General features: G+C 35.4%; 1 protein-coding gene across 1 annotated transcript in view; it reads left to right on the top strand.

Moving 5' to 3' along the window:
• Nucleotides 1-24563, top strand: part of ROCK1 (Rho associated coiled-coil containing protein kinase 1) — a 92041-nt gene that overhangs the window by 56344 nt on the left and 11134 nt on the right. The window contains exons 17-28 of the mRNA XM_062570211.1: nt 5-111; nt 1310-1460; nt 2414-2574; nt 6238-6422; nt 7108-7177; nt 8405-8499; nt 10738-10903; nt 12469-12562; nt 13519-13607; nt 14242-14430; nt 14911-15076; nt 22141-22211. Of these exons, the coding sequence (XP_062426195.1) occupies nt 5-111; nt 1310-1460; nt 2414-2574; nt 6238-6422; nt 7108-7177; nt 8405-8499; nt 10738-10903; nt 12469-12562; nt 13519-13607; nt 14242-14430; nt 14911-15076; nt 22141-22211 (1544 nt within the window). The remainder of the gene's footprint in view (nt 1-4; nt 112-1309; nt 1461-2413; nt 2575-6237; nt 6423-7107; nt 7178-8404; nt 8500-10737; nt 10904-12468; nt 12563-13518; nt 13608-14241; nt 14431-14910; nt 15077-22140; nt 22212-24563) is intronic.

The following is a 24563-nucleotide window of genomic DNA, read 5'->3' as shown; positions in this document are numbered from 1 at the left end:
GCAGTTCGGATTACAACTTTACAAGAAGAGGTCAAAAACCTTAAAAATAATCTTGAAAGAGTGGAAGCAGAAAGAAAACAAGCACAAGATATGCTTAATCATTCAGAAAAGGTATTGGTAAAATGTTCTCATCAGATTTTCAGATAGTATTTATTGTTGTAAGTTGTATGTTCTTCCTGTAATCCGTGTGTGTTAAAACAGTGAACTAAGTAGTGCTAACTAATTTAAGATCCTGTTGGGACAGTAGATCTATTGAGTCCTCACATAGTTCTTGCTTGTAGCTTTGGAAACAAAATTCTTGTCTGTCATTTGTTGTTACTTACTAAAGGATCCACCTCTTCTGCCAATACCCAGTTATTTTTGTTCTGCTTGCCTGACTGCCACTACAGAGGCTTGCCTGCTGAGAATCTTTGAATCTGAGCTTTTTAAAGTCTGACATTTAAGTTTCTAGTCTTACTGGATTTTAATTTGGTTGAGTCAGTGTCAAAGTTTTTGATCAACTTTTGAACTGAGCCATTTGAATTTTGTTCCTCCTTTCTTGAAGAATGGCAGAAGCATGTTCTCTAACGTCCCTGATCTCACCAAGATAGAGAAACAAGGAAAGAAGCATAGAAGGAGATCCTGCGCCATTTTTCCAAACAGGCTGTATAGCTAACCTTACTTTTTGAGGTCAGGTAAAGCTTTGCTGTGCTGTTTGGTCCATCCAATATGAACCAGAGAGATATATTTTCTCATGAGTGAAGATGCAAGCAGTCTTTTTCATTTGGAGTAATATAAAGCAGTGATCCAAAATCAAGTCCCTGTCCATTAAAACTCATACTGTGCTTGCTTCATGAGTTACTATTGAAGCTTGGGATTCCCAGCAATGAAGTAACTGAATAACATGTAGATAACAGGAATGAAAATGAGATAAAAATCCTTTCTGCTAAGTCTTCTGCATTCTGTTCCTTTCCTCTGTGCTCTAGTGCTGTCCACAGCATAGTTGACATTTCCAGTGTAGGTGACCACTGATGAGAAAAAACTACAGAAATTGTCTTTATGTAATAGCACATCCTGCAGTTTATTCAGAACAAGAAGTTTCTGTTTTTATATGTATCTATAGGCTACTGAATAAAATTAATGAAATTTTCTCCTGAACTTTGAATGCAGGTTTTATCTATTATCTTTATTTCTAAACATTGAAAATAATATTGATAATTTCTTAATAACAAAAAATGAGCACTAAAAAAGGAAATAAAAGGAAATGTTGTTCCCTCAGATATTTTAGAAGTATTATTAAAACCTTGCGATATTTTTTTCTTGTTCTTAGGAAAAGAATAATTTAGAGATAGATTTGAACTACAAACTCAAATCATTACAAGATCGGTTAGAACAGGAGGTAAATGAACACAAAGTGACTAAAGCTCGGTTAACTGACAAACATCAATCAATAGAGGAGGCAAAATCAGTTGCCATGTGTGGTAAGTGTTTCTTGAAAGTTTCAGATTCTGATATAAGTACATAGTTAATGTTTATTAATTATGATATTATCTTAAAATGTATTTATTTAATGTATGATTCTCATACAACAGTTTAATCCCTACCATAAAGAAAATACACATCAAAATTATAAAACATAATGAGTTACATTTTTAATGATTTTTCACGAAATAACATGATACATACACAATAAAAAAATCACATTGTTTTATAACATTTTGAATAGTTATTGCATTTGCAGTAATGAAACCTGCCTTGGTTTCTGAAATTCTATTGACTCTTCTAAGCTCTGGCAAATGCTAAATGGAATGGAAAGAGTATGTTAATAAGACAGATGTCTTGGATCATGTTCCTTCCTGTGTAACTGCATTAAAAATAGTGGTGGTGTTAGGCACTGTACATACAGACTTGTCTGAAAACAGTAGAGAACACAGTGAAATTTCTTGCATAGATAGATATCATGGCACATCTTTGATTCACGGATATCTCAGTTGAATAAATTGAGTTTTCTTTGTGGAGGTCATCAGTAGTTGCACATGTAGTTAGTTTGTAGTTTTTTTACTAAGCTAATTTGAATTGTTGCGCTTCTTTTCTTTCCCTCTGTTATCTATTCATGGAAATCAGGCTTTTCCTATAATACTTCATAATGATTATTTCAAGAATGTATATCTTTAATGTGTATATTTTTTCCACTATTTATCTTTCAGTTGTCATGATAGTATTCCAGTGTTTTGAATTCAGATTGGAATTAATAGTTCTGTTTAAGTGCTTGTTGCAACAATGCTAGAAAGTTTTTGCTCAGTAATCAGTTCATCTGGCAGCAGAGAACATAAATAACTGAACAAAACTGAAAAGTATTACAGTATTTAAGACTGTGTTTAGGAAGACATTCTTGTAGATGCTATGTTTTCTTTCTTTTTTAAATCTTATTTAGAAATGGAAAAAAAAGTAAAGGAAGAAAGGGCAGCAAGAGAAAAGGCTGAAAATCTAATAGTTCAGGCTGAAAAACAGTGTTCCATGCTTGACTTCGACCTGAAGCAGTCTCAGCAGAAACTGGAACACCTTCTTGAGCAAAAGGAGAGACTGGAAGATGAAGTAAGTAAAATGTTCATCACTGACAGTTCTCTGTATAATGAAAATAAGAAGTTTTAGTTTCATTGAAAATTAGAAAGTTAAATTCACATACATTGAAATGTGTGTATTGTATACTTCTCAGTATAACTACTGAAGACAGTAGTTAGCCTAAATAGTGTAAGATAATTTCCATTTGTTACCTGATTTTGGATGCCTTAGATATTTCAACTCTTATTAGCTATTAATCCATTTTTTTAATTTCATTTTCCTTTTTTTTAAGGAAAAACTTGCATGTGAATTTGACTGAATAGTGTGATTGACTTGGATGGTTTGCAGTTCCGAATTTGCATTCTCTAGAAGAGCATTTGTTCAAAGAAAAACGATTTGATAATTCTGTGTGAAAATTAGGTATCAATACGAAGAGTTTCATCCCCACTTTTTATGCAACACTTGCAAGGAAAGTGGTAACCCCTTTCTTATGGGTCATGACTTCTGCAGATCAGTTTTTATATAGCTACTAGGCTGCAGTGTTTTCTAGGGTGAGATTTTTTTAAGATCTGAAATCCACAGTTTTTCATAACCTTCCAGGTGACAACTTAGATTTTTTCCATTGTTGCCTGTAAGAGCACAGCTAATGGAGGCAGCTAAAAGACAGCAGTTCACAGATAAGGGTTCAAAGAAGATCCTATTAATGTTGCTCAGACTAGCATATACATCTTCAGCTATGGTAGTAAAGGGCTACTGGGCCTGGTTCCCAACAGCTGTTGGAGCAACTGTTACTGCCACGTCAAAGATTTCGACCCCGAAGGAGCTTCTGAAGCGAGGATGCAGGTTTGCAAGTCTTGGGCTGCAGGTAGCAAGATCCTGGGGCCTCTGGCTGAGGCTGGGGTTTATGGTTTTTTGCCTGCAGGAGGTGTACAGTGGTTGAGGAGCTGAGCTGCTCTGCAGGAGCTGTGGGAGATCAGCAGACTTTGCAGCATCAGAGATGATGAGAAAGAGATCAACCAGATCTTATCTGAGACTTTGCAGCTTCAGGAATCTGAACCTCCAACTGTAGAGGATGGGCAGGCAGAGTCAGTTCCTGTGGAGTCAGAAAGGAGAAATTCCTACAACGGGGAAGGCTGGAAGCTGGTGACTTCTGATGCTAGGATGAAGGCTCTACTACAAGATTTGCAATTTTGGAATAGGTTCACTCCCCTTGTAGCTGATGGGGAGCTGGGAATACTTTCCAGAGCACCTACAACAGCTTAGCCTCAAGCACGCAGGAGCAGCATGTGGAAGCAGCCTGTGTTAGTAGGAGACTCCCTGCTGCAGGGAATGGAGGCTCTCATCTGCCAACCTAACCTGCCATCTAGGGATTTTTGCTACTTGCCAGGAACTCACATTCAGGATGTTGTGGAGAGTCTGTAGGACAAGAAGGAAATCAAGCAGAGGCAGAAGGAGGCATGCCTGGATGAACAAGTAGCTCCTGACTGAAGTTGAACATAAAAAGGAAGCATATAAGAGGTAGAAGCAGGACAAGTGACCTGTGAGAAATATAGACATACTATATGAGCATGCAGTTAAGGGGTTATGTAAGGTGGGGTTAGGAGGGCTGAAGCACATCTGGAGATGATAATGACAAGGCAAATAAAAGGCAACAAGAAAAGCTTCTGTAGGTACATAAGCAGCAGAAGAAAGACTAGGAGAAATGTGGGCCAGTTACTAAATAGGACGTGGCTCTGGTGACAAAGGACAGAAAAGACAGAGGTACTGAATACCTTTTTCACCTCAGTCCTTACTAGTAAGACTGGGTTTCAAGCATCTCAGGCCCCTGAGACTAGAGGGGAGGTCTGGAGCAATGAAGATAGCCTTGGTGAAGGAGGATCAAGTTAGGGGACACTTAAACCAACTGGACACACACAAGTCTGTGGGTTCGGTTGGGAAGAACCCATGCGTGCTGAGGGAGCTAGCCAATATCACTGTGATGCTCCTCTTGATTATCTTGATTATGAAAGGCCATGGCAGTTGGTAGAGGTTCCTGAGGATTGGGAGAGAGCAAATGTCACCCCTGTCATTAAGAAAAGCAAGAAGAAGAATCCTTGGAATGACAGGTTGGTCAGTCTCCCCTTGATTCCTGGGAAGGTGATGGAGCAACTAATCCTGGATAGTATATCTAACCATATGAAAGAGAGGAATGTGATCAGGAGCAGCCAGTGTGGATTTACAAAGAGGAAATAGTGTTTAACCAACCTGATAAGCCAGTTATCTCATCACAGAAGGCTAGTGGATGAGGGGAGAGTAGTGGATGTCGTTTACTTTGACTTGAGTAAGGTTTCTGACACTGTCTCCCATAATATTCTTGTAGATAAGCTGATGAAATATGGTCTAGATAAGGGGCCAGTGGGGTGAATTGAAAACTAGGTGACCTGCTGGGCTCAAGTTTGCGATCAGCAGCACAAAGTCCAGCTGGAGGCCGGCCACTAGTGGTGTCCTCTGGGGGCTGATACAGGGACCAGTACTGTTGAACATTTTAATGACCTGTATGATGAGAATGAATGCACCCTCAGCAAGTTTTCAGATGATACAAAACTGTGAAGAGTAGTTGATACACCAGATGATTGTGTTGCCATTCAGAGGGACCTTGACAGGCTGGAGAACTGGACTGACTGGAATCTCATGAAGTTCAGCAAAGGGAAATGGAGAGTCCTGCACCTGGAAAGGAATAACCCCATGCACCAGTACATACTAGAGGCTGACCTGCTAGAGAACAGCTTTGCAGAGAAGGCCCTTAGAGTTCTCCTGGGCAACAAGTTGACATTGGGCTACCAGCGCACCCATGAGGAAAGAAAGCAAGCTGTATCCTGGTCTGCATTAGGAAGAGCATTGCCAGTGAGTCAAGGGAAGTGACCCTTCCCCTCTGCTCAGCACTGGTGAGACCATGTCTGGAATGCTGTTTCCAGTGCTGGGTTCCCCAGTACAAGAAAGGCATGGGTCTGCTGGAGCAAGTCCAGTGAAAGCCCACAGAGGTGATTGTGGACTTGGAGCATCTCACATAAAGGGAGAGGCTAAGAGAGCTGGGACTGTTTAGCCTGGAGAAGTCTCAGCAGGGGATCATATCAATCTTTATAAATATCCGATGAGAGGGTGTAAAGAGGACAGGGCCGTACTCTTCTTAGTGGTGCCCGGTGACAGGAGGAGAAACAATAGGCACAAAATCACAACAAATTCAACTTCAGCATAAACGCTGGGTGTGTTTATGTGTGAGGGTGGTTTGGACAGAGAGGTTGTGGAGACTCCTTCCTTGAAGGTACTCAAAATGTGACTGGATATAGTCCTGGGCAACCAGCTGTAGCTCAGCCTGCTTGAGCAGGGGGGATGATCTCTAGAGGTCCCTACCAACCTCAGCTGTTCTGTGATTCTGTGAACATAAGATAGGTGAAATAAAATTGAGACTTCGAAATAAGAGACTAAATACATGGAAGCTTTGTCATCATGCACTGTCATCTCAGTACCTTCTGTAAGGACAGCAACTTTCTGTGAGATTATTACACTGAAGTATTTGAAGATTTAGTAATGTTTTTATGCATTGCACAACGTGTAGTATTTAGTCATATAAAATAATCCATACATGAAACACTTCCAATCACACACAACTGGTTATTCAGCAAACTTTCCTAAATTGAAATCATTTTTTTCATTTAGGTAAAAAATCTAACACTTCAACTAGAACAGGAGACTAATAAGCGAATAATAGCACAGAATGAATTAAAGGCACAAGCTTTTGAAGCAGATAACTTGAAGGGTTCTGAGAAGCAACTGAAACAGGAAATCAACACGTTGTTGGAAGCAAAGAGGTTACTGGAATTTGAGTTGGCTCAACTTGCTAAGTAAGTAAAAATCTGAAGTAAAATATAAAAAAGTAGCTTAATTATGCATGTAATTTTTGTCTGTTGCTATTCTTCACTAAAAGGTTCTCTGGTACAGAGGCATTTTTTCCTAAAATAGAAGTATATTTTTAGCGACATATTATGATTTCTATATGTAGCCTTCACTGTTGGAATATTTTTGCTATGAGCTACATATGGAACATTTGTTAGCTCATGATTCTGTGTCAAGGCATATACACCACTTAATCTGAGGTTTGACTTCTTCTATGGATCAACTGTGATCTACTTATTAAATAATTTGGGACTTGTAGTGTTACTGAACTTCATGCATGTAGATAGCTTTTTTTTTTTTCTTTAACTCTACCTGGTCCTTTTTCTTAACTGAAGACAGCATTATTCATTATTTGGGCTTCTATCACAGCTTCCTTCAGCTGAAAATAGGACTCAACACTTCTCCTATTAGAGTACTTCTTTTCTTTTATCTTTCATACTAGAAAGGTCATCAAGTTGAAAAAAAATCAGTCAGAATTTTACAAGAAAATAAACTCCTAGTCTTCATGGAATAGGATGTATGCAAATATAAAATGTTGATAGGATGTTGATACGTTCTGGGTGGAAACAGCTGATCTTTGTCATTTGCTAATAAGTGACTTTTTGCATGTTTTCCTTCTTTATTCCTTTGAAGACAGTATAGGGGAAATGAAGGTCAGATGCGTGAGCTTCAGGATCAACTTGAAGCTGAGCAGTATTTTTCGGTAAGATTTGCAAAGAATTGTGCAACAACTGTTACAGTTTGACATAGAATCATTGAACAGTGAATGTTTTGACATATTTGCATTTAAAAAATGTAAATAACGGTAACTTGGCATAAATCAGCAACTCACAAAATTCTTCTAACAGAAACAAGGAACAGAAAATTAGAGAACATTAGTATGTTATTACAGACATTCTATCTGGTATGTTGCCTTTTAGTTCTTTGCTTGTCAAAGTCTTATGTATTATATTATGATAAATAACTCAATTATTTGAATTATTCAACTTAGTAACTTCTATCTCAAGATTGTAGAGAGGCATTTTTCTGACATAATTGCAAACTTTAGAGAGAGAGTTTGAAATCTACTGTATCACATACAGCCTCAACCTGTATCCTTTATAGCATGGATTTAATTCAATCTGTTACATTTCTGTGAATAGAAACAGTAGCCTAACATGCTCTGTAGTGCCCAAGTTTTGTTTACTGAACTCCACATCACTGTGATTTTATTATAAGCATTACAGATTTTTGTACATATCTCATAAACTGCTAAAAAGATCCAGAACATCATGTTTCATCCTGAATTTTCTATGTTTTCAGAAGAATGTGATTTTAAATGAGGCACATTCATAATCTATGTTAAATATCTAGCAAAAGTACTTCAGCATGGAAGATTAAGTTTTAATTTACAGAATTACCAATATTATTAATAACAATATTATTATAGTGATTAGGAACACAAATCATTCATATAGATAGGACCTCTTTTGAATCAGTTACTACGACAAAGTTAATCCCTACCTGAAGACCTTTTAATCTAGATGTATGGATACAAACAGAATACAGTAGATGGAAGCATGGGACAGTATTAGGCTTTAGCCTGACTAACCTTCTGCAACACTGATACCACAGGAGGATGCAGGTTTCTCCTCTTGTGTCCAAGAGACCTGCCAATTGTGTCTCAATGTCTTCCTTTCCTTTTGTCAACAGGTGTGTTTGTACAACTATGTAGACAGCCAGACTAGAGAACTGAAATCTAACCTGGTTACATTGGTTCCCTACGCAAGGGAAACTGGAAAGGACCATCTAGGACAGGCAGGAAGGAGAAAATTTAATTGAAGGCAGTACTGATGTATCTTAGTTTAACCTATTCAAACCAACCAGAACCAAAAATCATGAAAATTTTAGTATGGATTTTTAATAATGATTTTTATGCTTTCTCTTACAGACACTTTACAAAACTCAGGTTAAGGAACTGAAAGAAGAAATTGATGAAAAAAATAAAGAAACTCAAAGAAAAATGCAGGAATTGCAAAATGAAAGGTATACTAACTTTGCTTTTCAAGTAGAAATATGTTTTTCCACATTGTGTGGTCTCACTCATGAAGATTTTGAATTGGCTTTAAATTTTTCTTTTAATTCTTCAGAAAAGACAGGTCTCAGAAGTATTCCATAATGCTTTGTAAGATGACAAATAGTTAGAATGTTACCTATGCTGAACCGTAGAACCAAATACAGCTATTCATCTTTGTTTGGACTACATTTGTAATGTTTGAAAGAAGAATTCTGAGAACTTTGCAGGTTGTGAAATTTTGAAAAACTATTTGAGTTGGTGATAGTTGTCATTTTGATTGTAAAATATCTTTATTTGGTTATATTATCCTGATAATTGTTACATGTATTTTTAGAGCCAACAAATAATTTGAAGAAAAGAAAGATAATTAAAAAAATCTAATTTTATTATGATCGTAATTACAGCCAAACCTATTACTTTAAAATAATAAAGCACACTTTGCTGCGAGTGACATTATTTTCAGAGTTAACAAATAAGGAAGGATGTTGTTTAATCTTGTTTTTACAATTTACTAATTCAATTTCTTTAATACATTTTTATTCTGAAGAAGGGGATTTTAGCCTTATGAATGAAGCAGAATTAAATTTCCCCATTCTAAAACATAGGTATTTCTTGTTATACAGAAAAGAATCAAGGGAGAAAATTATACACAGTATTCATTGTGCTTTTTGGTGAGGCGAGAAAGAGAGAAAGACAAGGTGTTATGCTCAGAAGTATGATATAAGCAGAAAATACCTGTTCACTTAGTGCTTGTAGGAATAACAAATATCTGGCTTAAAAGATGAGGAAAGGAATGAGAGACTTCCTTCAGTCCAGTTGCTTTTTTCCCCTCTCTTCTTTTCCCACTATCACTTACTTTTAACAATTCCTTTTATTTCCTCCCTGTTTACCACAACTTTGTGTTCATTATAGACATCTTTTCATCTTCATACAAATATGTGAGCTGCTGACGCACACTTTGCAGTTACATGTTTATAGTAAATTCCTATATTTATTACAATCATACCAAATCAATGTATTCGATGGTAACATGTATTTCATTGCATGGTTAAGGCGTGCTTTTATTTTGCAGAGCAGGAAGGACCACTGTCATGTACTGCTGTTTCTATTTTCCTTCCCGTGCTGTGGGCTGTGTCACATGTTGCTGGGTACATCGAACTATGCTGTATTGATCACCCCACTTTATATAGATTTCTTTGCAGCCAAATATACATTTGCCTGTACTCCAAGCAAGTGCAAGAAAGCGTGGCTTGTGTGCTGAACTGATCAGAAGTTGTATAATTATATTAACTGCACCTAAGTTAATGCCCCCTTTCTCTCAGACTGTAAACAGAACTTGCAGCTGTCTTTCTGCAAAAGATTGTGTAGACTTAGCACCGCTGTATGAAATTTCCATCATTGCCCAAATAGTCTAGAGTACACATCTTCATGAGGATTAATCATATGTGGAGAAGTAGTTTGTAGTTGATAGGATTTAGTATATTTTGATGGACCACACTGCTACTATTTTATTTTATTTTTTATTTCTGAAAGGCAGGAGGATTTATGACACCTGGTTTCCTAAGGATTAGTGTTTCATGGTTGATTGAAATTTTAATTGAATTATAGTGAGCTTGCTGCTGTAGCTTATGCTTCATAGACCTCAGAAGATCGTAACAGAATGTGCTATTGTACAGGCTTTTGCTGGGAAGAACTTCACCTACAGTTTATGCTTAATTATGCCCTAGAGGATATGTGTGGGAAAGGAAACCTTGAATGAAGAGAGGATTTGCTGGGGTCTAATGAGAAACAAGTTAGAATTTTTCATGATTAAGTCGGTTATGTCAGTGATTTTTCAATGTGAATTCTCTGATACCTAGTGACAACTGGTTTTGCCTGTAGCTTTTTCTTCAGTGAGTGCATTCGTAAAGTCTCTGGCCTCTACCTGTTGTTTCACAAAATATTCAAACGTAAAATAACTTTGGAATCTCTACTCTTCTGTCAAATATGGTAGAAGATGGGCTCTGTGCTGGAAGGTTGTTGGGAGACTTTTCTCTTAGCGTATGTACACAAATGTACAGAGTGGAGACTTGTAAATCTTGTTTTCATAGGAAGCAAAGATAATGGCAATTCATTGAATGATATAATCTGAATTTGTTCATTCTCTATGAAAATTTTAGATATTTGCCTAGGAAAAGATAAAATCCGAGTATTTTTTTTTTTAACAGAGAAACGCTCACTACCCAATTGGATCTAGCTGAAACCAAAGCTGAGTCAGAACAGTTGGCACGTGCACTCCTTGAAGAACAGTATTTTGAACTGAGTCAGGAAAGCAAAAAAGCAGCATCAAGACATCGACAAGAAATAACTGATAAGGACAGCATCATAAGAAGGGTAAATTAGTCTGCTGTAATTAATACTATAGATATCCTCCAGCTGGAAACAGAAACTTGTCTTTTTTTCTAATTTGTAAAGTCTTCTTGGGAACATAAGTGGTAACTATTTAAGTATCTGGGTTGTAGACTCAGTTGAGTGCTTTGAGTGCTTAAGCATTTAAATCCCATCTTTTGAACTTGTAAAGAAATACAGACTTCATGAGAATCAGAGCTGAGGCCAGAGTGAAAGTCAAGCCAATGTCTGTAATTCAATTAATCAACCCTCTCCAGTTATTTCTTGTCATTACTCAATATCTTAAAAATATTTGTAAATTTGTATAGCTGTGTATTAGATGGTCTTACTGCAAAATCATTTAATCTTAACAGAAAAAAAAAGCTTGAAAGCCTTGCTGTCCCTCCTTCTCACACCCCTCCCCCTACCTTCTTCCCAGTAAGCTATAAAAAACAAGCACAATTTTTGAAGGTCCTGTATAGGATAGCTGTTGAGTATTGATACCATGTTTATAAATATATCTCAACCAAAAGTTTTCAGATAACAAGCCACATGTAGTGTTGTTATTTTATCATTACTATTTTTCAATTTAGCATCATCTGTGCAGATGCTGTGAAGAATCCTGGGGGTGTTGCTCAAAGTTGCTCAAATTTTTTTTTGTTAGTAATATCATGTATACTAGATTTCTGTTAAAGTGGTAGAAATAACCTTTGTTACACTAGTAGCATGTATGTGTTTCATCTTATAAGCTTAAACTCTTCAGAACACCATAATTTCTTAAGAACTTTCAGATAGCTTTGTACACAATCATTTCTGTAGACTTCAGACAAAACTTTCATGGATGCAATTGTGTCTGGTTTTAATATGTATCTGTAGAGTAGCTAGCAAAGTGATCCTGACTGTGTCTTCTGGCAGCTAACATACTCAAAACATAATGGCTTTCCTTTACATTTTTTTTATTTTTTAACAAATCTGTGTACATATTCATGTATGTATTCACTTTGACTCAGACCAAATCTAGTTTTCTTTTTTTGCCAATTTATACTTGTGCCTCATCATATATGACAGTTACTCAGCAGTAGATTCCATGGTCTGAAAATAATGCTAATGATGAAGAACAATCTAAATACAGGAATTGTCATCTTTCAAATGCTGTTTTTTCTGGACCTCGTGGATGTGGCCTCTAGGTACCACATCTTCCAAAGTGCCACAGAATTAACTGAGAACTGCCACATTCAATCACTGACAGTCTATCTAATTTTGCTTAAGTTGTGCTTGTAGTTATTTCCTGAATCTTGGGAAAGTGTTGTCAGTTTTGCAAAGATCATTTAAAAAAAAATTCTTCTTGGAGCAACTGTATTTTGAACCTCCTGGTGAAGCAATGACAGCTTAGAAGTGAAGTACTGTTTTTTTAAATTCTAAAGGCTAAGTGTGTTATCTTGTATATAATCCAAGCATGACTTTCTTTGTGAGGGGTTATTATAGATTTAAGGTTATTTTAAATAATAGCATTACAAATATTTTTAGAATGTAGAGCATGCTCATTTTAAAACATATTTGTTTTCATTTAGCTGGAAGAAACTAATAACACGTTAACCAAAGATGTTGATTTAATAACAAAGGAAAATTCAGAGATCAGTGAAAAAATAAAGAAACAGGAGGAAGGTATGTCATGTTTGGTGTTTTAAATAATCTATTATGAAGCCTAATTTAAGTGTATGTGGAAAAACAAAAGTGGGAAATGTGAAAACACATTGCTGGATGTCTTTGATAGTATTCTGGATGAAATGGTTTGATAGAAAATATCATCAGTCATTGCCTCTCCCCCCACCCTTTTTTTTTTAATCTTGAAAATGTGTCTTCCAGGCAAATTGCCACTTTTTCTAGTTCATTGCTTCTATTTCCATGTTCTACCTTCATTGTTGAAAACAATTAAAATCTCAACTCTAGTAAGCAGGAAGACTGAGTGAACCAGCAGCTTTAAGTAGCTCTTAGTTTATGGAGTTTGTTACTTCAGGTATTTGGAAATTATTCATTGATAATCTGCAATTTTGGTGGAGGAATCCTTGTAATTGAAATGCACAGTTTTGGCAACTTTGGGGACAAATCAGGAAACTTGGAGGTGTGATAAAAAGATCTGTGGAGTTGAGTAACTGGGGGTGGGTGGGGAACTTAACAAAACCATATATTGTTTAGAGAAAACCTTTTACCAGTTTTCTCATTATGCCTGACTTGAGAATCTGTACTGAAAGCAAGTGCAGTCATATCATTCTTATTTTGTCTGGTTACTCGCTTAAATGTTTTCGATACTGCAGAAACAGTTTTGATAGTGTAGCCTCCGAGGAATTGGAGGCAAAAAATTTAGTCATCATCAGGAAACAAAAAATACATATGTTGGCTTTATTATTTCATTTTAGTATCTTTAAGATAGCCTCCTGGTCCTTTTCTGTCACTGCAGTAGTATTACAGCAGTAACCTTTATCATTGCAAACTGTATTTTGCATGTTAAATGACAAAGCAAAAATATGGAGAAAAAAACCCTGCAAATGTAGAAGTGATTAAGCTTAGAAATAATTATTTTGCCCTAAAATATCTTAGAAAGTTGAAAATTATTTTAACAGAATACAAAATGAAAAAAGAAGAGGAAATCAATAATATTAGAATGCATTATGAGAAGAGCATCAACACTGAAAGAACTCTGAAGACACAGGTATATATCTATACAGTTTAAAAAATGAGGTAGTAATTAATTTACATGTTGGATATTTCTGTTTTATTGTTTTTGTGTAATTAGCTCTTGTGCTAATAAGTGCCTGTGAGATGAATTTATGTTAATCATGATCTGTAGTACGCATTTTGGTATTACCTCTAACATGGGTTAGGGCTGTTTACATTTGTGAAATTTTGCTATTGATATGCTATTGATACTTTTTGCTCTACTGAATACATGTCTGTAGTTATATTCTGGAACATCTAAATGTGTAAAGCTATTGATGGAAGTGACTGGAAAAGCTGGAAATTGGGGATATTCTTTTTCAGCTCTCTGATCTATACTTTCCCCACTTGAAATGGATGTCAGTTTAATAGATTCAGAAACTATGAGGTACAGATGTTTAGTGTATTTGTGTTGAAATATTTTTAGTTTTGGGCTTATTTGTGATATTTTACTGTAATACAAACTAAACTTTCTCATTCTATTTTAATAATAGAATATGTCTAAATATCTATATATCCATCTATTTATATTTGATCTAATACTCAAACTACAGAAACTTGGGAGCTTTGTGTGAAACTTGCTTGCATATATCATCCTTACTGAATTTGCTTTTTCTCTTTCCTAACAGGCTGTCAACAAACTGGCTGAGATCATGAATCGGAAAGATTTTAAAATAGACAGAAAGAAAGCTAACATGCAAGATTTGAGGAAGAAGGAGAAGGAAAACCGAAAGCTACAATTAGAGCTTAATCAAGAAAAAGAAAAATTTAATCAGATGGTAGTAAAATACCAAAAAGAGCTCAATGAAATGCAAGCGGTAAATTATTCTTTGTTTTTGTCGTAGTATGAAAACTTCTCCACTGAAAAAGATGTACTAGGCTATAGAATTTTAGTGAGGCAGTAACTTGACAAGTGTGCAACTATACTTGTTATTGTTTATCATTCATTTCCCTTTTTGAAATTCTTAACTGTAGAAGCTATTGATACATTATGAAGACTAAAAAAGTGAATGTTGTAGCATATTATTTATATAGTTTATTTTACTGCTAGATGAATTTTTTACAAAAAAAATCATAATAAATTAACCAGACGATTTTATACTTTAATACATTGCTGCATCTTTGATATTTAACTGTTTTCTAAGAAAGTAGCACTTCTATTAATAATGCTATCAAATGTATCTAGAGGTAGGTAGGGAAAAAATGTAGTAATGAGCTTTGTTTTTATATAAATTTTAAAATACTATACACCCATATTTTTGGTATCATGATAACTTTGCATGCATATATAACTACAGCAACTAGCAGAAGAATCTACATACAGGAATGAGCTACAGATGCAGCTGGATAGTAAAGAGAGTGACATAGAACAACTACGAAGGAAAATTTTGGACCTCCAGCAAGGTATGGATTCTACCAGTGTTGCAAGTCTCCAGCCAGATGAAACAGATGGAAATCTTTCAGGTAAGAGAAAAGTACATTTAGACTACTTGATTTTGTGTGTACACATAGTTTTGGAAGGTATGGTCCGTTATTTCCATCTTTCAAACAATCTGCTGCCTTTTAAAAATACCTTTTGGCTATCTCTTTCTGTACTGAATTTCTATATCTCCACTTCTATCGAGGTTATTTTTAAAAATTCATGTCTTGGCTGTTTATAGTTAAGTCTTAATTTCTTCTCACATCACTCCTTTGACTGAATGGCTTGATGTTATCATAACAATACACTTTTTCTCTGTTTTTGTAGAAAGAGTACTCTTACATTTGTCACTGCTACTGTTTGATTGTAATGAATGCAGTGTGCTATACATCAAAGAATGCAGCATTTCCACAGTGTCACGACTGTGTATCTTATATCTTGAATACAAAATTGCTTTGATCATGTTCGTTCTTATTCATAGTCATGTAACACCTTTGTGAGAAGTGGCAGGAATTGCCTATGTGAAAAATAGTAACAGAAGTTTCCATAATGCGTTTATGCATTATGGTACTCTGATTCAGCAGACGAAAACAAGAATAAACATCACAGCATTGCTAGCTGTTCCCATGTAGCTGCAGTTTCCAGCATCACATTTTGAGACCCACTATTACACTTGATAATGATTTCTTTTTTGTGTAATTAGGTACTAGTTTTACTTACATGATCTATTTCTGTATCTCCAGATATGGAAAAACTTCTAGCAGTAATAAGATGTGCTCAACCGTTCCCATATTTTAGAGATAGGTTTTATTTTCTGCGCACAGTTAAATAATTATTATTATGTAATTTATTGTGAGATTCATAATAAATATGCTTGTCTTACAAATTTAGTCTAATTTTATTGTAGAAAAATATATTCATATATGTGAAAACAGAATGGTATTTTAGGTATTTTAAGACCTCAGTGGACGAGTAATAGGATTAAAAAAATAGAAGCATTTTAGGTGTCTCTTTTGCTGTTAATACGCTTTGCTGCCCAGATTTCCACATTCTACAGTTTTCCCAGGGATCTTAAAATGATGAAACTTGCAGGTAGGTTAGCCTTAGTATATGTTTTTACATAGTTACTTTTTTCTGTGTATGTTTTTGTGTCCTGTCTTCCGTTAGTTTATTTTTTCTTAATCTTGATGTTGTTTTTTAAATGAATGATCTAAAATATGTTTTCATTCAGATAATGATATGGTCCATTTTTCAACTTCTGCTCTGCACAAGAAACCTTTTGCATTCTGACACAGTTTGTTCAGTAAACCTGCAGGCTATTATCAACTTGTGAAGAGTAAATGTCTGCTTTAGAACAGATACTTAGATTTTGGTTTAGAAACATCTTTTGGGCTAAACTTCCATTGAAACTTCCATTGAAGGGTTCTTGTGGCTATTAGATCTGTGAATTAATACGTCTTAATTGTCACCTGCTATGAATTCTGGTATTATGAGCTGATAGTACTTCCCAGGAATTTTTCCTCTTAGATGTTAATTTTCAATTTATTCCATATCATATGGAGTCAGAAAGAAATCAGAGATCTTACATGTTAAGATTTTTGGTGTCTTTTTTTTTTCCTTAAATTACTGTTTGGAATCAATCCTTATGTTTGATAGCATCTCCTAAATGAAGAAGACTACAGTTTCTAATGTGTTATTGAAAATTTCTAAACTCCTAAAACTGGAAAGCTTGACTTGTTCTACAACAAAACAGACTAGATTTATTATACCTAGAGAGAGTAGTCTTGAACTTCCTTGCTTTCCTTCTCAGTATTTTTCAGCATAATGGCTGTTTAAAGTAAAAAAAACAAAAACAAAAAAAATTTATCTCTGTCCGGTAGCATCTTGGTAGCTGTATGTCAGAATGATCCTGTTACCTCTTAGATCTTGGAAATTTTGTAGGAATATGCTTTTTATTTGTCTGTCTCATAATGTACGTTATTTTTGTTTTTACCTTTGGAGACAAATGTGCCTAAGCAGGCTTCTGGTTGTAGGACCTGCCACTTCAATTTTTAGTAAAAAATTCCTATATGTGCAAGATCTTTTCAGGTCAGCTGCAACTTTTCCACTGTTGATTAGAACATCACAATTATTGGAAGACCTTCTTATGGTCTTCCTCCCTTATACTCATGATCCCTCTTACTTTTTATTTCTTTTACCAGGGTTTCATTTTTCTTTTCTTCTTTTTTTGCCCTTTACTGGGGCAAACACCTCTGATTGATTGTTGCTAGAGAGTTGTCTTGCTGGTTTTATTGTGTCATACAGGTAGGCCGCCTTCTTCAGATTTTTAGGGCCTCTCTTGTACTTTGTTTAGCAGTAGATTTGGATTATGTCTGTACACCTTTTTTTTTTTTTTTTTTTGAGTGAGGCCCTATGTCGATTAGCATCTGAATAAGAAGCAATTTAGCAAATTTAATTAAGTGGCATTAGTACAGGCAAATTTCACACAGAGGAAAGTAGAGGGTACAGGAAGAGGGCCACAGCATTATAAGCAAGAAAAGAAAGCCAGTCTTCAAAGTAGAAACACCTAATGGCATAGGAAGCAGAGATTATCTAGCACAGGTATTTTTCTGCAGTCTAAGAATTATTCAGAACAGAAGAAGGCAGACCACAGCAATTCATTTTGCACAGCTAAGTAATACAAAGTTGTTTATCTTCAACTGTGTGCCAGGTTCCCATTGCTTTTGTAGCACCACCATAGTTTTTCTCAAATGTTTTGGGGGTATTTTGGTTGGTGACTTTTTTCTTTTTTTTCTTTTTTTTCTTTTTCTTTTTTTTTTTTTTTTTTATTGCGAAGAACCCACACATAGATATTCCTTCTGAGCACCTTGGGTAGCCTCTTGATCAGAGATGCATCTGATGGGTAGTCAATAGGATTCACTGGATGATGCATCTATTCCTAAGACAAAGACATTCTGTAAGAATGTTTAAGTCAGACCGTAGATGATTAAATAAATAATTATAGCAGGTTTTGTTCAGTTTCTTGTTCTCTAGATCACGCTAAAAATATCACCAGGGATAAACGAAAACACAAGATAATGTAAACACGTATGAAACAATGACTCCTTCATCTCAGTTCTTGAGGATGGGCAGTCTGGGCAGTCACTAGTTTAACTGAGGACAAACTTGGTATGAAACCATGCTCTCGTAATATTGGCAGAATTCCAAAGAGATTCCCAGCATTCAGAGTCCTTTTTCAAATTGGTGAGCTTAAGTTACTGTGCACCAGAGAGGCTACAAGGATAGAATTCATAATTTAGAGGAGGAGAATCTAGTGAAACTTTGTGGTCAGCAGACTTTGCATTTGCCCTCTCATGATATGGGAAAAGAATTCCTAATACTGAGAAAAAATTTAAAAATACTTCTATGTATTTGCCAGCAGGTGCAAAGAAATCAAATGATAACACACTTCATAGCTACATCTCACTTGGAGATGGTTTTGTGTTTCGTAGACCTAAAAACCCTCCAAGGTCTGTTAGTTCCCCGGCTAATTCATACTGCTCCCAAGGCTGGAATTGGATCATTTAGAGCAGCACTGTTCTCAGGCTGTGTGTCTTCTGGATGGGATCATGACTCAGAGGAAGGTTTCTTTCATATTTGCTTTTAGGCATTTTCTGTAATTCTCACTGCTAATAATTGATTCAGCTGATACGCTAGCTCATGTCTCAATTGATATCTCCAGTGCGAATAGAATCCTTGCTAAAAGAGCTTGAGTATTTGCTGCGTAATGAGGCCTGTAGAATACCTCTTCCGGCTCGCTGGACTCAGCAAGTCTTAATACTTACATGATTGTAAATAGAATTGTTCTAAGAAAACAGTACATAATCATGAATTAAGGGTGTTTTTTCCTAATCAGAAGTAGGGCACTTGACCATGCCCTTAACTGAAATTATTTTTTCCTTCTGACTGGCAAGATAATTTAAAAAATTGAGATTTACTAAAAGTTTAACTACAGCACATAGTATCATGTTAAATAACATTTTACAAAAAGTTAAGATAGAAAATAAATGTGGATCATTTAGGACAACAATTTTATGGAATATGGGATATATGTATGACTTACTGAGATGACTGTATGGAAGCTGTCACCTGCATATGCCTCAGAGCAAGATCCAGTGATCCTTAGTAAGGTCTGTGTCAAACTATCAGAAGATAAACAGGGAAAGAAAATCAGTCACATGGGAAAGGTGGGTAGGAAGGAATTATCAAGGAAATAGCTTCAGGTTTTTGGATGCTAAGGAAAGAGTCTGAACAGAAGGAATTCCTGAATGTTAAAAAGCTAGGCTGTACTACTCACAACAGAACCTGTATTATTCAGCTCCAAAATAACAGTAACAACAGTCTCAGAATTGGCACTATCCTGGTCTGCTTGTGTGTTTTTATTGAAGATGTAGATTATTAGAACTCATGTTTATCGTGCCAAATCATGAGGGATCATGGCAACGGGAATATTAATCAAAGATGTTTAGAATGTAAAACCGTACATATTTATACAGAGATAACTTCAACATGTGTAGACTTCTTTATACCCAAATTATGTCTAACTAGCCATCAGATGTTTTTGAGTCCTCTCTTGGCTTTTTTGCATTGGGAATACAAAATGCCAATTTTGGAATTCTTTCCAAAATACAGTGAAGTTGTCAGGCAATAGTTTTGAGCCTATTTTTAAAACAAAGTTTTTCTTTTTTTAAGTCTAGATAGCTCATGTTTTCTTAATTTCTTAATCGGAGTACTCATAAATACTATTCTCCTGGATCAGATGTCTGTGAAGTGTCTGGGTGAACATTTGCAGTTATGATAGCTAACTCTAATAAGGGAAATATATGCACTATAAAAATTGATCAGGACAAACCTTTGTGGCAAGGTTTGGAATGCAAGGGCTCATCTACCCTCCCAAGAGCACGTTTGGTTCCAGAAGAATGTTAGCCCTGTTGAAAGGGAGTACGTTCAGAAACTACTATTTTCAACTGCAAGATACTATTCACAGCTCAGAAATCTCTCATTCAAATAGAATTTGCTTGCTAAAATAGATCTGTAATAGGCAGAAAAGAATGCCAATCAATTCATGTTGAATAGCTAATCCACTTTCTACTTTCTTCACAATTATTTTCAAAACATACTGAAGTAGAAGTGAAATTAGGAAAACACTCTTAACACTGCCCTTATAAGCAGAAAATACCTGATGCATCTTTTAAAATGGGTTGTTGTTGGATTTCTCCAGATTTTCATATGTTGCAGTTTCCCTGGATGTGTACTTTTTCTTTCTTTTAAATCACATTAGTCCACACTAAGTTCTTTAGTGGCAGTTAATCACTTCACTTTGTAATTGAGGACATCAGCTATAGAATATTTCTAAAATTTCTAAAAATGGAATAACTTCTTGATTTAAAATTAACAATCAAGTATTCAAAACAGGGTAAATATTAGCCGTCGTGACAGCAGACATCAAGGAAATACATTGCCTCTTTCAAAGCTGCTGAATGTAAAGAGCTCTGAGGAAAAAAAAATCCTTCTATCCCTCCCTCTCCAAATACTTAAGCAGCTACAAGAGACAGAGAAATACAGAATTTTCCAGGTATATTTCTTAATGGAAAGAGTCCTGTGCACATGTTCTTTGCCTATCTAAATCTCAGTGGTTCAGTGGGCCCTCCTTTTTTCAAAGTATTTTGAGGATTTTCTGTAGTGTGTGGAGAAATGTTAAAGTAGAATTGTATTTAAAGTATAGTCCACTTTTAAATTCCATATACTGTAAGGCTAATGTGGGAAAGTAGATTTTTTTTTTCTTCATGATGAATTTGAATGCTTTCTAGAACATCAGGCTGTCAGACCCATTGAAATTTTAAATACTAGAGTATATGGGCAAATTTTTGTATGTTTGTATATATTCTCAGAGCTTACTAGGCTGAACCTCACATAGAATTATCCCCTACAGTAGCTCCTTTTTATGTAAACTTTTGTGAAGAATATTTCAGTATATTTTTAGTTGATCTTCCTAAAGTATTCAGTGCTACCACTTTTTAAGGTTACTGTAATGAATACATGTGTTATACAGCTATATTTCTGTACTCTGAAATAATTTGCAACAGATCAAATTTTTATGATCATTTTAAATTGTTTTCACAAAATTTTCTTCAACTCTGAGGTAAATTTATAATATGAAATAAAGTTTTGATTACAAAATTGTGAGCTGCCTTACCATGTCATTTTAGATTAATAGAATCAAGATAGATTCTCATTGCTCTTACCTAGCTTCCTCATTTTAAAAATATCTACCAAGAAATCTAAACAAATTAACTGTATCAGTTAGCTAGAGGACCTTTTTTAATCTGTGCTTTGTATTAGGCATCAGAGGGTTATGTTTCTTGTGGCACTTTGTATCATTCATTGTTATTTCAGTAGTTATGTGGTAAGAAAATGTTATTACAAAACTCATTGGAAAATTATTCAATCAAAAATGAATAAAATGTTTGTCTCTTATTCTTTATATCTAGTCGATTCTTCCTGCATTCCTTATTTATTTCTCTTCTATGCTTATCTTCTGTGAGTAATGAGACACCTGTATAGTTTTGCTTGCTCTCTTGTGCGCTTTTTTCTTTTTTCCTTGGAAAATGTGGGTCTGGTTTGTTTCATTTGCTGCCTCTTCCTGCTGAATATTTTCATATACCCCCTCTGAATGTCAAATGATATTTATGTTGAAAATCTCTTAATCATCCTCCATTTAAGCTGTAACACATTTTCAAAGCAAAATCTTTTCTGCCTGGCTCTTTGCAAACTATTTATGTACAATGTTAGACACTGGCGTCAAGGAAAACAGCTTCACTTTATTCTGCAGTAACTGTATAATAAAGTGTTAGCTTGTGGTGGAGCATGAAATAGATGCTTATATCTGTATTTTATTTAGCTGTGCTTTTTATTCTGCTTTGCTGACCTGTTAGGTAATTGCCTATTGCCGCATGTAGTACATTTTCCTTTCTAGCAATAGTTTGTCTTCTGTTGTTCTGCTTTATTATTACATGTTTAAAATTATTTAATAAACTTTTTTTTAAAAAAAAAAAAAAAAAAAAAACAGAATCAAGACTTGAAGGTTGGCTTTCAATACCAAACAAAGGAAATATAAAGCGACATGGCTGGAAGAAACAGGTAAAAATGGATTTTTTTTTTCTTTCCTTCCCTTGAATTGCTCTTTAGGCATATGGTGATGACAGTATTAGCTTTACAGCTTACATCTTAAGAAACAGACAAAACAATTGTATTTAGTATGTATATATTACTTTATTGAAGGAAAAGGATACCAAGAAAATTCAAGTTCAGTCTGCAATCAAGAGTAATAACATTGTTTAGATTTACAAAAGGTGGGTGAGAAAATGCTTCACAGTTGCTGCCTTGGAGCCATTAATAAAAATCATTTCTCCTTTGAGTAAGCATCGTTTTATTTCTGTTACTGAGATATAAGCTATTTGTGCAATTTGGCCAACAGAAAATTCTGAGTAGTGAATACCACCAATGAATGTTCTGAAGGGCGTAGAAGAGCCCATCACACCGTCTTTTTTGACTGATGGTCTGCAGAGTGGGAAGCACAGGTGGATCCTTCAGGTTTTTTACCTGATACTGCACTATATATATATATATACATATTTTTTTCCTACAATTATGGTTATTAAAGTTGCTTTTGGGGGTTAGCAGACAGAACACTTCTGGCCTCATATAAAAATGCAGAACAGTTTACCATGAAGGCTTAGTCTGCTATAAAGAGAACAGTTTATGAAATTTCTTCAAAAGTGAGAATGTTGTTACGATTTTGGTATGTCACAACAGGTGGTAGGGCCTCTTATTTTATCTCGGTCTTTATTCTCACTGTAACTTGTCATGTACGATTTCCAAGGACATTTCCTTCTCCCTTATTTTAAGATGGTCACTCTCACTTGGAAAGAACTGATTTACTCTGAGAAACTGGACCTCTGTGGAGGAATTCCCAGTCTAAAGAAAGCAGTATTGCTTTTCCTCTGCAGAGGATATTGTAACAACAGCTACTTCAGGAGAAATACCAAAAAAGAAGGCCTTGCAGAAGCAGGCTAAAGTAGAGGTATAATGTCATCTTTCCTCTGGTTCTTTGACACTTCAAATGTCCTGAGATGTCTGTAAATTTAGAACCAGTTTGTGATTGTTTTCTGGCTTTCCACCTCCCCTCTCTTTGACAATCATTTAGAACTATTTTATTTAACAAATTGCAAAAATGAACACGGACAATAGGATTTTGAAAACTTTGCAACTAATTTATATGAAATAGTTTATTGTTCCCAACGTCTTCCTTACTTAGTTTCAAATAACTAGTCTTTGAATATATTCAGATATTCATGACACTTTTAACCTCGTGCTCTAGCTTTTATTGAAAGGTCCTTCTCAAATGTGCCTGTTTACATGCATTTTTTTACCACAAGTGGCAGAATTGTTTCCTACAGAGTTTAAAGGGGAGGGATTTAATTTCTGTCAAAGAAACACTTAAGTGTATTGGGCCTTAAGGTGTTGAACTCCTTCAAAATATCTCATTTTCCTTTTGGTTAACATGACCTCCTTCATACCATCGAAGTGGTTTCAGTTCCAGACCTACCTATTTTTATATCAACATCAGACCTCCTTGAGGGGAAAGTTTGCTTGTTAGTTAAAACCCTTACCAATTCTGGTTTGCAGAGAGTGAGCATTAAGCTCTACCCTATTTCAAATATTGGCTACTCAGAGTATTCCCCACAGACCCTCAGAGGAGAAGCAAGGTAAATGAGCAGCACTTTGAAGCTGTTTGCATACTGCAGTCTGGAACCCAAGTTTTGTTAGATATTTGAAATACTTCTCAATTAGTTTCAGAGGAAATTAGTCTTTTCTGTGCCATTCACTTTGTTTCCCTATTTGGCAAATGCTGGCTGAGCTGCAGGAAATCAAGACAAGGTTGAAGCTGTTCTTGCTGCTGTATTTGAGTCAGGCAGCAGTAGTCTTTGAATGTTCTTCAGATGTCACAGGAAACATAGCTATTTGTAACTTTATTCCAGGACTGATGCAACAGAAGAGCAGACCTGGCACATGTATTGAAAATTGTTCTGTTTGATAGATAAGGCTGTTTGATTCCTGCTCTTTCAGAACTGATTCTCCAGGTTGCAGTTCGACCTTTGGCAGCGCTCATAAATGGAAGTGACAGTGTTTAGGCACAAGTTGTGTAGCTTTATTCCGTTCTGGAATACCTAGGCTGTAACTTTCTCTTGTCAGGATACATCTAGTAGCCTTTTCTACTTGCCTTCTAGAAATGGAGTATATTCATTTACCCTCTGATGATGAAATTCAAAAATTTCCAATAAATGTAGCTTCTCCAGTGAAAGACTCTATCTGATGTTCTTTAGGTTTGCCCACTATGGGCAAGCTCAATTTTCTTAAGATGTTACAGGCAGTTACTCTATTTGTACTTTCCTAGTTTGCATAATAGTTCGCACATGTTGAAGGAATTTG

The sequence above is a fragment of the Rhea pennata genome, chromosome 2 (genome assembly GCF_028389875.1).
Source record: "Rhea pennata isolate bPtePen1 chromosome 2, bPtePen1.pri, whole genome shotgun sequence".
Taxonomy (NCBI): Eukaryota; Metazoa; Chordata; class Aves; order Rheiformes; family Rheidae; genus Rhea; species Rhea pennata.
The sequence above is the reverse complement of the archived record's forward strand: the minus strand, read 5'-3'. Positions and strand labels throughout refer to the sequence as shown.